Source organism: Grus americana, chromosome 2 (assembly GCF_028858705.1).
Source record: "Grus americana isolate bGruAme1 chromosome 2, bGruAme1.mat, whole genome shotgun sequence".
In the NCBI taxonomy this organism is placed as follows: domain Eukaryota; kingdom Metazoa; phylum Chordata; class Aves; order Gruiformes; family Gruidae; genus Grus; species Grus americana.
In genome coordinates, this window is record NC_072853.1 from 123,773,772 (window position 1) to 123,791,820 (window position 18,049).

Sequence of the window (18,049 nt, forward strand, 5' to 3'; positions counted from 1 at the left end):
AAAATATCCATTCTACAAGATGACAAGTCCTGCATTGGGCCCCTCTGTAGTCAACCCAGATATCCAGAAAGAAGTACTGCGAAGTTCTATGATACTATATTGCCTACTTCTGGCTCTTGCTATAGGTTTCCTTGTAGCTTTGTGTTGCTGTAGCACCAGTTGCCATGTCAGAGCCACTGCAGTAAGCTCATGACTAGTATTTTTTCCCCCGGTGGTTAAGTACAGCTAAAGGGGAGCTCACAGAGGTGTCCAAAAGGCCACTTGGGGTCCAATATGACTTTGCTCTTCACCTATTACTCAAAATTGGCTGGAGTATATAGGAACTGGCTGGGCACATCTGGGTCTGCTGTCTTGCTCTGGAAAGGAGCAGTTGATTTTGTGCAGTGTATGTAGGCACTGGTGCCCTGGCTGCCAGGGACACACTTTACATCGGGGTGTGTTTGTGCAGAGCCAGGTCTAATAAGACATAAAATGCTGTATGAATTAACAGTAATAGCTATCTTGAGGCTTGAACAAAGTAGCCTTTTAAGTTTGTACAAAATATCCAGAGTATAAAAACAATGTACATGTAATAATCCTCATTAAATGCTTTGAAACCTGAAAGTGCAAGTAATACTGCATACTATTGTCCTTTCCTACTAAAGTGTGTTTTGAATGTTGGTTGTTGCTATTTGGGGGGTAGGTTTATAGAGAAGAGCAAGAAGTCCTGAAATGTGTTGGTAGCAGTAGCTAGTGATGGATGTCTGCATTGCTTTCCTTCATGAAAACATGCTTGTCTGCCCCACTGGAAGCTTGATTTGCAAGGTTTCCTTTTGCTGTGGCCATCTGGAACACATCACCTGCACAAACACTGTCATTACTTAACTCTGGGAAATTGGAACTACCAGTTTCAACCCTAAATTTGCAAAAGATTCCCCCTGCCCACAAGGCGCTGGTGACATCAGTAACAAAATGGTAAGTGTCTCAGCCATCTTTGGGCCCCTGGGAAGTCACGAGTGAATAGGTACACCTGGAAATAGGTGACTTACTGTATCACCAATAGCAGGAAACAAAATAGTTGTTGATATCAAGTTCAGTAACTGGAACAGATTCTCTACTAAACACAGGCCTTGACTTCTGTTTCCCAAGCATGTGAGTTGGTTAACAGTCTCATTCACAAGCACTGGAATAATTATGATGTGCCATGAGAAGAGTGCATCATAAAAGCTGCTTGTCTTTAAAAATATTTGTTAAAAAGATTATGTGGTGCCTGACCAGAACAAGAAATGCTGCTGCTTCACGTGTTTCCTAAAATGCTGACCTCTCTGAGACAAGTTCTGCACAGGAAATGCCTGCAGAACAGCAGGAGAGTTATCATGGCAGAGCCGTGATATCTTATAGTAATCAAAGAGAACAAGGGATTTCCATGTAAAGAAGGCTCCCGAAAGTTGTACTTAAAGCTCTTGGCTTTTGCTTCAGATAGATAACTTGCCTATTGCTGTTCCCTCCCCACCATACTGCTGCCTGCTGCTGTGTGTTTGATGCTGGTGAGCCTTCCTAGGCTGTTCTAGCCTGCTTGGGCTGAGTGGTGGGGTCATGGGAATTTGGCCAAAACTTTGCCAATATCCTGGATGATATTAGAGCCTTAGTGTTTTGGTCATCCTTCACTGATCTGAGCAAGACTCAGGCAAGTAAAAATAAATCCAGATGATGACATGCAGACAACCTTGTGCTATTTAGTACAGTTACTTGCCCTACCATAACTAGTTCCTACAGATGAAAGATCACAGCATCCACAGGGATTTAATACCTCCCCTATGATGGAGTTCTTGAAAGGTGGACTCTGGTTTTAGGGAAGAATTGAGGGAAATTGAGATTGCTCTTGGCCGTAAGGTATGAGGAAAGCATTCACACAGATCACAGTCCTAATGGATACTGCTGTACAAAAAGCTCAAACAAGTAAACTAGGACTTTCCTGCTTTTGCAGACATGCTTGCTAGAATTGGAACATGAGTAGATAGCACAGCTTCCGTAATGTTTCAAGGAGATACGTCTTTCTCTTTGCAAGAGAAAGAGGAGGGCTTGCTGTACTTGAAAGAATCCAGGTCTCTTTTGGAAGAAATACAATTTCCCTGCAGTAGAAGCTGGTTCTGTATTTGAATGGCAAAGTAGAGATGATAGAGGCACAGTATTCGTACATGTGGACTCTTCCAGCTAGGATTGAGACTTACTGGCTTTTATGAAGCCTTAATCTGTGGCCAGTTGTGACTTCATGTCTGCTTTGCTAATTGTTTTAATGAGATTTTCACTTTGTCAACTTGAAGCGTTGAGTCAAATTTGTCTGCCAGAAGCTTTGTGTGAAGGCAGGTCAAGTCTGCCTCCGGTGGGACTGGGATATTTAGGCTGTCCATGAGTTTGAAGACATTCCCTGTTAAAAATCTAGGAAAGATGACTCTGACCTGGGAGTTGCATGAAGGAGGAACAGCTGAAGGGCATGCTCCTCTTGCTGAGCCCTGTGCTGCAGAGGGGCTGTCAAGTAGCACTCCTGTTTTTCTCTGCCAGTTTGCAAGAGACTTCTTTGGATTAAAGATCAGAAGCATTGCCTTGTCTTGTTTTCTCAGGGTTGTCTTCATCTTGTCTCCAGAGGCTAATCACCTGACCGAGTTAATGTTCCTTTTCCTTTCAGTTCTCTACTCCTATGTGACCTGGAAGAATACATCTAATTCAAACTAGTTGTCTTAAAATAACTACCTGGAAAGAAAATGTCCAAGTAACAGTACACTCCTGTTTTTATGTTTTAGCATTCCCTTTGTTGGCATAAATGAGATGCTGTTGAACTTGCCAGATCAGACTTTTGGAAATACTAATAACTAATTCAATAAAAGATACCAAAAAGCCCTGTCTTTCTAGACAAAGCTGGATCACATTGGGTAGTTCATGGATTGTTACATCAGGTAGTTCTTAGATTGAAACATACTGATATACAGAATTAAACTGAGGATATTTTCCACAAGGCCCTGAGTGTAAGTAAAGCCTTTAAATTATATTTTTCCCCACTTTATCAAGCCTGGATTTCTGAAGATTAAAGATGTTTTTTACCAGAGCATTTCCTGGCTACCTAGTCTGAAACAGCTCACATGTTCTGAAATGAACTAGTTCCTCAGACCAGAGTGAGGGAAAGGTGGTGTAAAGTCTGTCTAAAATCTTGTATTTAAGAACAAATACCCATGGCTATTTCTATGGCTTTCAGTATGTAATGTGAAAAATGGAGGTGAGTCTGAGTTAGTTCTCAGCTGTTAACAACTTAAATTCTTGCCTGTCGAGCTGTAACAGTAGTCATGTGTAGTGTGTTTGTAGTGGTTTAGATGTCTTGTGTATGTTAATTATTATTAAAATTCTAGAAATAAAATACTGTTGTGTGCCAAGGTTCTGAAAAGAGAAATAAAAAGTAAATGCTTGATGGTACAGTCACAGAATCACAGGATGGTTGAGGTTGGAAGGGACCTCTGGACGTCTTGTCCAACACCCCTGCTAAAGCAAGGACACCTAGAGCTGGTTGCCCAGGACACTGTCCACATGGCTTTTTAATATCTCCAAGGATGGAGACTTCACAACTTCAGTGGGCAACAAACAGTGACAGTGTTTGGTCATCCTTACAGTAGAAAAAAGTGTTTCCTGATGTTCAGAGGGAGCCTTCTGTGTTTCAGTCTGCCTGTTGGCTCTGGTCCTGTCACTGGGCATCACTGGAAAGAGCCTGGGTCTGTCTTCATTGCACCCTCCCTTCAGGTACTTGCATAAGATTCCCCCTGAGCCTTCTCTTTTCTAGGCTAAATGCCTTCACATAACATCATTTTGTTCTAGAGTTTTGTAACTAATAAACTAGTATCTTTTTAACATCTTAAGAAGTTCACAGCCTCATCTGCATGGTAATACTGGTTCACTGTATGACAAAGGTGTTGAAAAGATTCAGTTCACTGAAGCTATTGAACCTTTTCCATTGGAAGTGTGATCCTTCAGATTTGCCTGTGTATTTGCAGAATGCTACTACAGAATGTTTTTAAAATACTAGTGTTGCAAGGTTATATTAAAGAATTTAGTCTATCCAAGTTGTGAATAAGTATATGAATTCTTCTAATGATAGACATCTAATCTTTTTTCTTTTAAAATTGATTAACTTCACATTCTGTTAGTGCTATTTCTGTGCAGCTCAGATGCGTAGGTAAAACAGTCTGTTCCCCTGACATGGTTGAGCCCCAGCCAGTAGCTGGGTGCCATGCACCGCTCGCTCACCCCTTCCCTGGCAGGATGGGGAGGAGAACGGAAAAACAACGGCAAAGCCTCGAGGGTTGGGGTAAGGGCAGTTTACTGGGACGGCAAGGGAGAGGGGAACAATCAACAACAGCACTGATAACAGATATTCACAATGGGTGATAACAAAGAACAATTTACCGATCCGACCAGATGCTCAGCCCGTCCTGGAGGCACGCGGAACCCGCCCCTGCCCGACTGGCCCCCTTTTATGGTGAGCATGACATCACATGGTACGGAATAGTCCCCGGCCAGCTTGGGTCACCTGTCCTGGCTCTTTGGGAAATTAAATCTATCCTTGCCAGAACCAGGACATCCCCACAATGTAATTTTTCACAGAACCATCACACAACAACAATCTGAACCATTTTGAGGGACAAGACAAACTTTGTCTTGTCTCTATGTGCGAAAACATGACTGAGTTTGTGTGTCTTCAGTTTATACTAGCTGCTTGCTGGAATTGTACAGGGAATTTAGTCCTGTGGTATTGGTGCATGGTACAATGAAGGTGTAAACTCTGTGTAATAAATGTATTAAAAAAACTATGTCAGTTTTCAGGCTTTGATGTATGAAATGGGTGAAGGCCTGGCTAAAAAAAACCCCAGAAACCACCACCGAAACAAACAAAAACCCCCCAAAAAGCCCAGACAAACAAGAGTTGCCACTTTGTGCCTTTACTGAAGGTGTAGTGAAATGTAAGCAGCATTTCTAATTTTTAATTGGTTTGGTTGAGCCCTAAATGTGTTGTCTTTTTCTCTCCGCAGCTGAGTATTGAACAGGCCCAGGCTGTGGCAGAGCAGGTTGAGATGAAAGCGAAGGTGGTACAGTCTGAAGTCAAAGCAGTGACTACGAGACACAAGAAGGCCTTGGAAGAGCGGGAATGTGAGCTGCTCTGGAAGGTATGCACCTTATATTTGTGGTTCAAACTGCTGGCAAGTGCCTTTTCAGACGAAAACATGCTCTTTAACTAGTATGTGGCCAGATTCTGATATCTTCCCAAGGAACACTGAATTGAAACATTACAGTTTACTGTGAACTCATTTTTCTATAGGTAACAGGGTGCTGGATTCTGACCCTGGTTGTTCTTGTGCTGAAGGCATCTGTTGATCTGAGAAACTGGTTGGGTTTTTGTAGGGACTTGGGCATCCTCCCGCAAGCTCAGCCCCAGGCGTGGGGTGGGCGCTCCCTCTGCTGGCGTAGCGGCTCTGCCTCACAGCTCCGTGCTGACCCGAGGAGAGATCCCCTTTAAGCACCCTGTTTAAAGAATGTCTTTAAAACCTCTTTAATACACTAATGTAGAATTAGGTATGTAGTATATGGGTGGTCTTATGTGATCCACTTATAAACAAAGGAAAGGAGGAAAGCTGTACATGCTGTGTCCTCTTTTAGAAAGACTAGTGGAAACCTGGCAACACTAATTTTCATTGTCCCCACACCTAAAAATACACTTTACTCTCAATCAAGGTGTAACGGCAAAGTTTCTTACTCTGGAAAGGTAACTTAGTGGTCATGGCTGTTCTCTGCGTGTTTGGCACGGATTAGTTTGGATTGGCCCTTTGGGTCCCCACTTGTAGAATTGAACAGAAACCTGCTCGCTGCTGTTGGATTAGGTCTTTTAGATCAGTGAGTCAAATTGATTTGTCCCGTGACCACAAGTTTAGGAGTAAATTGAGCATGCTCCTATAATACGTATAATACGTTGCACCACGTATTATAGTGTGGCAGGAAACCAGGTGCTGCGTGGCCACTGCCTGTACAAGCAGAGCCAGGCAGAATGGTATGTATGTGTGGCTGGTGAGGCACGTGGCTGCCAAGAAGCAGTGCCATCCTGCTGAAGTATTTCTTCCCTGCCTCTTCTCCATCAACATTGATTGGAACAGTAATTTTCTGGTTTAATGTCTGTTGCCAGCAAAATGACCACTCTGGTAGGTGCTTATTGTATGGAACTACTCTAGCTACAGTGAGACTAATCCCCTAAAAAAGAAGTTTGTTTTTCTGTATTTCTTTTATAAAGTCTTAGTGGCAAGATTTAAAAATGCACTTTATGTAGTTACTGTACTTCTAATGCTGTTTTTTCTGAGGTATTTGGATTGAGGGAGATGAGTTCACTTTACACTGTTAGCCTTCTCCAAGAAGCTTGGCAGCCGCCTTCTCTTTTGAAGTATTCCTAGCACAGGAGAATTAAGAGCTGCTCCTAAGCTATTTGTATCCCAAGAGGCTGAATAAATGCACTTTATTGAAATTTCTGCACTGAGAGCAAATTCTCTTCAGGTTATAAAACATTGTTTTAAAAAGGAAACTTGGTGGTGGTAAATCATTCTAGCAAAAAAAGCTGGGTGTATTAAGCCCTCATGTGAAGCATGTTAGTAAATAATTTTGGGTACCGAAGCTGGGGTCAAGGATTAAGCTGAGACCTAAGATTAGTAATCTCTTTTGGAAATCTATTGGAGAAAGCATCTCTGACTTTTGTTAACAGTTGATAAAACCTGCATGCCTGAACTTTAAATGAAATAGCAAGTTTCTATATCTGTTATCTAGTCAGCATATAACCAAGGAGTCTTCAGACAGTGAGTTGTCCCTCATTAAAACAAATTGCTGGTATTGTTCTGTAGCCAAGCAGGTATTCAGGCATAAGGAAATGTATTTTTGCAACAATAAAGCAATTACATGTTTCATTAGTTTTACGAGGCAGGTGTCTTTGCCAGATGGTCTAAAGTGATTTTTCACAAGAAAAGATAAACACAGGCTTATATAAAATAGTTACAAACAAACCATTTTTGCTTGAGCTTCAATCCCCCAAGCAGGGACTGGCAGCAACCTTCTGTGTCATTTGAAGTGATGTTACAAAGCATCCTACTGTAAAGCACTAGCTCAGCATGACTGCCAGTATTTGCAAGAAAAATATTAAAATAATTGGACCCTAAAGATCCCTGGAGATAGATGTCTGGTATTATCCAGTCACATGAAAACAGTTCTGGCAGGCAGGGGAATGACAGGAGCCCATGTGCATCAGCTGATGCTGACTGCTAGCCTCAGCCTTGTGTGATAACAGCCTACCTTCTGAAATTGGTCTCAACTCTGGTTAGAGAAGCCTCAGCCTCTGCTCTTTCTTGAGAGCCTGCAGTAACCTCTGTTCTCCCTGGAGTCTTTAAGACGTACCTTCGGATGATCTGTCAAGTACCTTGCAACTAGAAAACAGGATAGCATTTGAGGAACCAAATCATTATTAGTAAGCAAGTGACTCTGCCTTTCAAATGACACTCTGATGCAGCAGATTTGCAGAGTAAGAATGTATGATTCTGCTGGAGAATGGGAGAGAACAATAATCCTGTATTTGGATAAATATTACTTTTACCCATTTCTCATTTCTGATTCTCTAATCACAGCTTTGAGGCTTGTTCTGCCGTTCCATGTCAACATGCTGCAACAACTGCACAACTGGTTTTATGTAGAAGAGTGACATTAGGAAATGTTTCTGTGTTACAGGTTGTCTTTCCTGATGTAAGTGTGTTTTTTCTCTTCCCCCTGTGCCCCCCCACCCCAGGTGGAAAAGATTCGTCAAGTCAAGGCTAAGTCACTCTACTTGCAAGTTGAAAAGTTACGTCAGAACCTAAATAAGCTGGACAACACCATTAGTGCTGTTCAGCAGGTCCTGGAGGAGGGTCGTACCATGGATATTCTTCTGGCTCGGGACCGCATGCTGGCTCAGGTGCAGGAGCTGAAGAATGTCAGAGGCCTTCTCCAGCCTCAAGAAGATGACAGGATCATGTTCACTCCCCCTGACCAGGCATTGTATATGGCCATTAAATCAATGGGCTTTGTCAGCAGTGGGGCTTTTGCTCCTCTGACCAAAGCCACTGGGGAAGGCCTCAAGCGTGCTCTGCAAGGCAAAGTGGCCTCTTTCACAGTGATAGGCTATGACCATGATGGTGAGCCGCGCCTTTCAGGAGGTGACATGATTTCCGCAGTGGTGATGGGCCCAGATGGAAACCTTTTCGGGGCAGATGTCAGTGATCAGCAGAATGGGACCTACCTGGTCAGCTACCGTCCGCAGCTAGAGGGAGAGCACCTGGTATCTGTGATGATGTGCAACCAACACATTGAGAACAGCCCCTTCAAAGTTGTGGTGAAATCTGGGCGCAGCTATATAGGCATTGGGTTGCCAGGGCTCTCCTTTGGCAGTGAGGGAGACAGCGATGGCAAACTCTGCCGCCCCTGGGGGGTTAGCGTAGACAAAGAAGGCTACATCATTGTTGCTGACCGCAGTAATAATCGCATCCAGGTGTTCAAACCATGTGGGACCTTCCATCACAAGTTTGGCACACTGGGCTCCCGGCCGGGCCAGTTCGATCGCCCTGCCGGTGTGGCCTGTGACATCTCACGTAGGATCGTTGTGGCTGACAAGGACAATCATCGCATCCAGATCTTCACGTTTGAGGGGCAGTTCATTCTGAAGTTTGGGGAGAAAGGCACAAAGAACGGGCAATTCAATTACCCATGGGATGTGGCCGTCAACGCAGAGGGCAAGATCCTGGTCTCTGACACAAGGAACCATCGTGTTCAGCTGTTTGGGCCCGACGGTGTGTTTCTTAACAAGTATGGCTTCGAAGGGGCACTCTGGAAGCACTTTGATTCCCCCAGAGGTGTGACTTTCAATCATGAGGGCCACTTGGTAGTGACAGACTTCAACAACCATCGCCTTCTGGTCATCCATCCAGATTGCCAGTCAGCACGCTTTCTGGGCTCGGAGGGCACCGGGAACGGCCAGTTCCTGCGCCCGCAGGGAGTGGCGGTGGATCAAGAGGGGCGCATCATCGTGGCCGATTCCAGGAACCATCGGGTGCAGATATTCGAGTCAAATGGTAGCTTTTTATGCAAGTTTGGCACTCAGGGAAGCGGCTTTGGTCAGATGGACCGTCCTTCAGGTATAGCCGTCACCCCTGATGGCATGATTGTCGTGGTCGACTTTGGAAACAATCGAATTCTCGTCTTCTAATCTGTGTTTGAATTAGGAAGAAACTGTCTCAGGGAAATTCTTCGAAGAGAAAATGAAAAAATACAACGTTAATTCAAACCTACCTCATCTTTAATTTTTTTACAGATGAATGTACTTATCTTTTCTGCAGGGAGTGAGCCTGTAAAGTTAAATTCTATCTACCTCATTGTCCTCCCTTCCCTCCCCGGTTTCTCTCCCCTTCCCCATCCCCACACACTCACAGTTCAGAACGATTTACCTCTCCCCCCGCCGTGGGGTTTCATGCACAAACAAGTGTTGCTGTGCACATTAGGTGGTTTGTGTGGTGAGTTCTGTAGACTAAGCCAAAAAAAAAAAAAGGCTCTATAACTTTTTTAATGGATGAAATGGTAGTAGGTGTTTGTAGAGAATTTGTGTTCTTGACCATACTGCAGTTCTGTGGGTGGGGACATGGGAGGGGGGATTTTTGTTTTGTTGTGTTTTTTTTTTTGAATTGCTGCTGCAGCAGAGAACTTTTTCCTGTTCTCCTTTTTATACCTCAGTGTGTTTGATTTACTGGCGAGCACAGCGTCTTGTTCCCAGATGACTTTGAACGTTTTGTGAAAGTGAGTGGGATTCACTCGCCGGGAAGAGCAAGTTTGCATCTTTTTGGCATTTCTGTGTATTTTTTTCTGAAACACAGTAATCCAACAGCACAAAGTGAAGCTGATGAAAATGCACAAAATTTCTTTAAGTTTAAACCAAATTGTTCATTTTAGTGGCTTAGTGCAGTTGTTGTAAAGTTTAGATAAAAAGCAAGGCTTCCTTTAATGTATCCTGTCATTGAATATTTCTTTTTACCCTTTCACCTGAAAGCTAAATTAGTTTTTTAAAAGTTACTGTTTATTTTATCAGTGCACCTAATCTGGATAACAGAAGATGTTACAAGGAGCATTGAAATGGGGAAAATCAAAACCTTTTACTTTATTGTGAAATGACAAGCTTTTTTTGCCCCTCCCCATAGAGAGACTTTAAGGGAATAATGTTTGATGGATTTGTTAGAACAGAAGTGGTACCTTTTTTCCAAAAGTGAGAAATAAGCACAGCTTTGGAGATTCAGGGTGTGTTTTGGAGAAGTCAACAGTTTTTTGTGTTAAATGGATTGCAATAACTCTATCAGTGACAAAAATATTTTTTTCATCTTCTGGCTTCCCCAAAGAGCTGGACTGAAAAATTTGGGAAGGTTTACTGTAGTTTTTAGGGTGGGGTGGGGCCTGTGGCTCTCTGTATCTCTTGCTACAGATCCAAGTGAAAAATGACCTGTACCAGCATAACGCAAACCACCTCAAGATGAAACTTTGCTTTTTTTCCAGGGCAGTACCAAAGAATTCTGTGTAAAATAAATGTATATGATCCTTAAGCTTGGAGGCAGGGGGAAGTTAGCCATTTCAGGGATATAAAAAAAAGCTTTTCCGAGAAGTGGAAACTTTTTTTGGAGAATGGAGATCTCTTTAGCAAAATGTGACTTTGAGTCCCTGGAAGTATTTAGTTTTATTCTTCAGTTTCTTACCTTCCAGTTTAGCTGTTAATGCAGATATGGTCTCTACAGAACTGTTGCTTCACCCTCTGGATAGGGCCTTTTGGTGGCCAACAAGAATGGTTAAAGTAGGGAACAGAGGGCTTTTCTGTGTCTCTGCAATGGAAAAACTTCATGTATCAGTACCCTTAGACTTGGAAATGCCATGGGATTTACCTTACTGTTTGCAAGAGAAGATCTCCGAAACCTAGTCATTATCGAAAAGTCTGAAGAGCCTTAACCATCCTTCAAGGAAAGGGTTCATCTCTGCCAGCCACCATGCACAAAAGTTACCTGAGATTGAAAGGCTCTCTACAAGTCTGTGAGAAATCACGAGGTGCACTTTCCTTCTTGCTGCTTTTCCCCTCCAAGGAGTGTTAACTTTCTGGGATTTCGACAAAATCCTGATGTGATGTGTGCAGACAGATAGCTGCCACTTAGAGGAGGCTTAAACTAAAGGACCAGAGAGACAGACAGATTCGTGAGATGACAAAACCTCTTTTGAAAGAAGGGTGAGGAAAAACACCTAAATTAAATAAGATAAAATAACTGTGCTGCCTTTCAGCCAAAGCCTCAAGGAAGCAAACTCTTCAAAGCAGTATGTTTCAGTTAGGCTTAATCTTAAGATAGCATGGTTTAAAAATAGTCTTTAAAGGATAATCTTTTATACAGATGTCTGTCATTAAATTTGTGTGGCCACTCAAAATATGGGTATGAGAGAAAGCTAGTTTACCTTCAACTTTTTCAGGTTCTGCTTGTGTACATGCCTCCCTTCTTGGGGGTGGCCTTCCAGTTGTGACAGATGTCTGTGTCTTGTGTTATTCTGTCCAAGAATTATTTGCAACTTGGACTGTGAAAACTCATAACCTGCAAGATCTAGATACCAAAGAAAACTGGTTTAAGAAGCTTTAATGTTTAGTTTGCTGTGTCCTTGCATTTATCCTATCATGTCTTAAAAAAAAAATGGCAGGTCTCTTAATATCTTGACTGGAGTGGCTGACAGTGTTGGAGTATGCTAGAAATGCTCTTGTGCTTTAATGCTTTTTGGGTTCCTCCCCCCTTCTCTAGGACTGGAAGGGAATTTTTTTCGAGGCATTACAAAAAAAAGTTGTGTGCATTCAGGATTGTGTTGAACTGCGGAAATCTTTTTTGCCCCTCTCCGTCCTGCACCGTGTAGGTGACAGACACTGAAGTTGCTCTTTGCTATTTTGTTTGGAGCCATTGCATAAACCCCCCAGGTCCAGCTCTGTCAGGAGGAGGAACGACTTTAACTCTTTAGAAGTTGCTGTCTAATTCAGTGGGATTTGCCTACAAACCAAACCTCAAGTGTTTGACCTCACGTGTTGGGGAGCTTTTCTGTTTTAAAAACACTACTATTTAGCTACCCAAAATAATTCCTTATCTTTGTCATACGTAGTGCTAAGCACACTTGGTCTCATTGAAAAGTGGTAGTGTAGCTTATAAAATGGAGTGTTTTATATGCAATGAAGATAAGTAGCGATAATGTACAACGCCAACATCAGATGCCCCATAGGGGCTTTTAAAAAGTAATGCTTAAATGAGATTCAAACCTTGCTCTGTTTTTTCCATGCATGTTCTCAGGCTATGCATGTTCTCAGGTTAATGCCCCAGTATCAAACATACGCGCGGAGAGAAAAAGCAAGGCGTTGAAGCTGGATTGCAAACTGAACAAGTGTTCAGTTATCTTCTGAACTAGTGGAAGTGGCCTGGAGAAGGCTGAGGGTGAGCTTGTGCCTCTTTCTCTTAGCTCTGACATTGGGAACAACAGATGTGGGTGACAGACCTGTCTACCAGAACTCCCAAAGGAATTTCACTATGCCAGGTTAAACCAGTGGCTCTTGGTAAACTTTTTGCTTGACAAAATGTTATCAGCAGTCAGGATGGCTGTTTTGGGTTCAGCCTGTGAAGCAATCTTGTCCTTTCTTGGAACTATTTAAGCAGGAACTTCAGTGGCAAACTGAAGCAGACTCAGTACTTGATGATGCAGGTCCTTCAGATAATTCACTCCTTTTTATTTAGTAGCTTTTAAAGATAACTTATTTAAGGAAGCCCATAAACCTTGAACTTGTAAAAAAAGAAGCAAGGGGAGGATGACAGCACCTGAAAACTAATGCATATTGGGGCCAGACATAACCAAGTTGGGAGAAATAACAGCAAGGCACTTGGATGTGGCGTTCCCTTGGAATTGCAGGAAAATGGGCCCAGTCTGTTACGTTGCAGTTAAACCAAAATTTAATTTCTGAAGAGAGCAGGTTTATAGGCTTATCTTGCCATAACTTTGATCACAAGATTTCTTTGTTCAGTTCTGGTTTAAAGGAAAAAAAAATTGTGCCAAAGTGTTTTGTGTTTGGTTTTTTTTTTTTAAAGGAGTGTAAGCCAAATGGTGCCAAAAGGTAATAGGGTATTTAAAGATAGAGCTATTTAGACAAACAGTTTGGAGCTGTATAAAAAAATGAACACTGGTACTTGCGTTAGACAAACATTGTACCTTTGGTCTTTGAGTCCTTGGGAGGTTGAAACCCAGTTTGCTGTGGTACAAAATGCACAACTAGAGATGCCACTATGTTTTTCTTGAAGTTCTACCTCACTTTGCAGAAGTAAATCATCTACCTCAATTTAGTATCAGACAGGTTTGAGAAGTAATTGAGAATCTGCCTGGGGGAAGGATTCATCCTGCCTGTTGGACAAGCATTTTAATTGAAACAGAGATACTAAGTGTGTACAATGTGGTGAATTCTTGCTTTTGTTTGCTTTTGTTTTTGCTGCCTGCCCATGGAAATATTAAGCTGCCCTTGCTAGAGAATCTGTAAATAAAACCAAATGTTGGTAAGTTCAGGCAAACTGGACTGAGATACCTGAAACACTTTTGAGTTTGTTCTGTTTTCACTACGAAGTATGGAGATGTAAACTTTTTTCAGTATTATGACACTACTAGCTGACATGACGTACTTCATGTTCATTTGCAGTGTTCCAATGTCCGTAAGACCTTTAGGTCTTCTCTCTACAAGAGAAAAACTTTTATGCATGCCTACAATTATGTCCTGTTTGGAAAGACTAATGTTACGATTGCTGTAAACACAACACTATACCAAATGCTTGAAGGGAATAAGATCCTGATTTTTTTTGACTTGGTGATTGTATTAGTAGCTTTTTTGACTCAATGGGATTTTTCCACCATGACAAAGCAACCAAGTTCCTATTCCTGGAGGGCAGTTTAGGTTCAGGCATTTTCAGGAGAGGCAGTTTAAAACCAGTATGTTGGGGTTTTATGCAACTTTAGTAGTGACATGCAACATGCCCCTTGTTTTACCTGTGGAGTAAAGTTGCAGAAGCACATTTTCAGATTACTATATTGAAAAAAAACTTTTTTCCTCCCCCGTTCGTATTAGGGGGTGACAGAAGTGGGTACAGGCGACCCCTAATAACGATAGGCTGTGTTGGGTTTGGTAAATGTTATGGTGGAAAATGTACATTGATGTCTCTAAGTGATCTTACGGGTTAACGAGCCAGACTGGCATCTTTTTCCATCATTGTTTAACCAATAATGGTTCTAAAAATGCTTTGTGTACCTGCATGGTCTTAGACCTTCTATTAATGATTGTATCAACTTACAAACTCAGGTAGATAATTTTTTAAGCTCTTTTCGTAGAGCCTTACTGACTGAATGTTAAGTGTCTGTGTAGTGATGTAGTTAAGTAACTTCCTTTTGAACTACCAGACTAGTTTAAAAAAAAAAAAATCCTTTTATAGGTTTGTAGAGTACTTTTCAGACAATGTAGTAGTTTTTCCTTCAGAGGGAGAGATGTCTGTTTCTGGGTTTTGTTTTTTAGTTTCTTTTCTAAAATGACTAAAAAAGTTTTTAACTAGTTTGTAAGGTGTGCTTAGTCACCTGAGTTGGTGGGGGTTTCTTACTGTATGTGACTCTTGTACTGTGCGTTACCTGTCATGCGCTGCTTGGTTCGTGCACAGTTCTTTGGGAGCAGTGAGGGTGTCGAACACGTGCCTGCAATTTAAGTCCAGTAGAAACTGGAAGCCTTGAACAAAATGGAGGTCATCCACATGAAATCAATGTCACAAACCGGCATTTTTCTCCCCTCCTTTAATTGACTGTAGCTGTATGGCCCCATCTCCTAAAACTTCATTACCAGTGTTTAGGTAGCGTTGCCTCGGTGCAGGTTTGCATTGGGATCCAGAATGATTTTGTCAGTCCTTGGATATTGGGCATCTTGAGTCGATTGGTTTTGTATTTTCCTCTTCTGTTGCAGTTGTTTCTTTTCTACTTCAGTGATTAATCATGCTGCTCTCCTAATAATAATAAAAATGTCTCAGCAGGATAGACAGTGCTCTGCTTTTAATGAGCTGCTCAGAGCTTTTATATCTAATTGATAACGAAACAGGCTGTGACAAGAACTTCCATGCTCCAAAAAGGGCATCACGTTTCTACTTGGACAAAAAGTGACATTTGTAGATGTCAGATGTTGAGTACTGCAGAGAAGAAAGCATGACAGGTTATGTGCAAACTTTTATGTAGAATAAGTGAGCAAAATGTTAGAACCCTTGTGTTAATGGAGGCTTCTGAATGTATCTTTGTGGTCCATAGGGAAGGCTGAAGGATGTAGCAAGGAGACGATGTATCAGCTACTGGCAGCCTTAAAACAAAGTCAGTGTCTCTCTGGACTTTAAAATGTTCCTATGCAGTTTATTTTATTTTTGTTTAATCAAATAAATGTGAGGAGTTTTTTTTTTCATGGCAAATCTGCGTATGTGTGTTTCTGTATTACCCAGCTGAAGCAGCCTCTTCTATTGGGGGTGGGGTGGGTGGCAAAAAAGGAAAAGAATTTGCCTAAATTGGAACCTGGCTTTCTCTGGGTGGTGACTACTGAAAAATTTAACCAGGCACCTGCTCTGAAAGGAGAGAGGAGAAATGTTAGGGTGCTATGGAAAAAGAGTGTGGGGGTTTAAAAACAAAACCAAAAGGTAGTTTTGGTACACTGTCAAACTTTTGTTGGTGGGCCTGTTAAAAAACCAGCCTCACTCTTGTGACTGGAGGGAAGTGGCTTTGATACTGAACTTGCCATCCGTACTCCATACAGTTGTTTTCCAGGGGTTTTTTTTTGCCAGAAAGTTCCTGATTTAACTTCCTTGTTAGCTCCATTTCTAGGTTTCCATTTCTTTACCTCTGCAACAGTGACAGTAATGCTTTTTCTGAGGGGTAATGTAAAGCAAAGCTACCAGAACATTTAATGGTGACCTGGCATCTTGCAGAGCAGACTCCCAACCTAAGCTGGGTAAGCAGAAAAGGTACTTTTTTTTTCCTTACTACTTTAGGAAGGTTTGAGAAGAAATGGTGAGCAGGGGAAGATGCTCTTTAAGTAAGGTTTGAGAATTAAGGCCATGGACTGAATTCCCAGCATAGCTAACAGTGGAGATGGATTCCAGTCTCAAAGTGCTGTGACTGCACTAGCTCTTCACAACTGGGCTGCCCCTCTCTTCAAGCAGCAGTGCTACAGCCAGGAGGGAAAAAAAAAATAATCCCAGAGCTGTTGTGGTTAATGCAGCTGCCTCAGGGCAGAAGAGCAGGCATTGTTAGGGGAGAGCTGGGGCTGAATGCTCCCGGTCAGATGCAAATGCAGCTGTGAGAGGAGGTGCGGTATCTGGGGAACAACAACTGCCTCCTTCATCCTGCCCCGAGAGGAGCGCCGGGTGCCCCCGGGGGAGCTGGGCGCTGCCGAAGGCCGGCGGTAGCATCCTTTGCATCTCAATGCCCCGCATTCCTGGGGGGGCGGGGAAGGGCAGAGAAGAATCTTCTCTATTCAGGGCCCAGGACCACACAGCGAGCCATCTTTAACCTTTTTGTATTTAATCAGTCAATCTACTTTGACCTGAGGGATCCTTTCTCCCTTTCAGAAACGTGATCTCTCCATGCTTTTTCCTGATTTTTTTTTAAATTTTTATTCTTAATACTTCTAAACTGCTTGCCCCTACCTGAGGGCAGAGTTGGTGCCACCTCTTACACTGATTAAAAAAGATCATTGAAAATGTCAGCTACTTTGTCATTACTCTGAAAGCCTTGACAAGTAGAGAAGCCAGTTCTCTAACAGAAAAGGGATAGCAGCAAATCTCAAGCTTTGTGCTATACTGCTGAGGAGATGCACACTTCTACTCATTCTACAACTTGCACATCATTTAATAAACTTACTATTTTTCTGTCAGTTGTGGCTTGTTTGTTGAAGATCTTGGGCCCAGCCCCAGGACTGTCCTGCTGGCTCGTTCCATGCCTGTACTATCTAGTGCTCAAGTTACTGAGAGCAGAACTTGCAGGACCTGTGTCCCACTTGAAGTGGGTGACCTTCCTGGTGGTGGCTGAAGGCAAAGTACAATGCCAGCAGCGCAGGGAGATAAGGGCTTATTCCAGCACTACCCTGGAGATTATCTGGACAAAGTCTCAGAATAGCTGAAATGGCCCAAAACAGCCAGGGAGGGGAAGTGAGGAGAGATGCTTTGCTCCATGCTGGGCTCTGATTATCTCATGCCTGGATTAAGTCCCAAGGCAGGATGGCTCATCTCTCCTCCTGTGCTCACAGTAAGTAATCAGAGGGTTTGTGGTTTGAGCAAAAGGCAGAATTTTTTTTGAAAGAAAGAGATATTCCACTAAAGTGGAAACTGTATTTAAAAATATGTGTATATATACATATATATATATATATGCTTTTTATTACACCCAGGCACTCTTTCACTGTACCTGCACCATTACACCTTCCTTTAGGACAAAGGAAAACCAGGGACAATTAAAAAAAAAAATAATAAAACCCCACAGAAACCAACCCTCCCCCCACATCCAGGTAAAGTAAGCATTTCCCAGCACTGGTCCCTTTGGCCACCCACACCCTCCACCCACCCACACGCCTTGCTGCACTGACAAAGGTTTAGCAGCTGCTCCAGGTTTTGGCCTTGCTTACCAGTCCACTCTTACCTGTCCTGTTTTGGCACACTGCCTTTAGCTTTTGCCCCCTGTGGAGCCCATGAGGCAAGAGAAGCGGGTAGAGTCCCTCTAGGGTATGGCAGAGCAGCATCATGGCCTGAAGGCAGCAGATGGGGACACCTACATCACCACTCACCCACACCCCACTCCCAGTCACACCCATGCAGCATATTACAAGAGAACAGCTACGCCTTGCTCACACACCTCAGCACCAGCTCACTCAGACTCC

The 18,049-nt window shown here is 42.7% G+C and overlaps 1 protein-coding gene across 1 annotated transcript in view; it reads left to right on the forward strand.

The window, feature by feature from the left end:
- Nucleotides 1–9,639, forward strand: part of TRIM71 (tripartite motif containing 71) — a 57,024-nt gene extending 47,385 nt beyond the window's left edge. The window contains exons 3-4 of the mRNA XM_054816737.1: nucleotides 5,052–5,186; nucleotides 7,832–9,639. Of these exons, the coding sequence (XP_054672712.1) occupies nucleotides 5,052–5,186; nucleotides 7,832–9,283 (1,587 nt within the window). The 3' untranslated portion in view covers nucleotides 9,284–9,639. The remainder of the gene's footprint in view (nucleotides 1–5,051; nucleotides 5,187–7,831) is intronic.
- The last annotated feature ends 8,410 nt before the right edge of the window (nucleotides 9,640–18,049 follow it).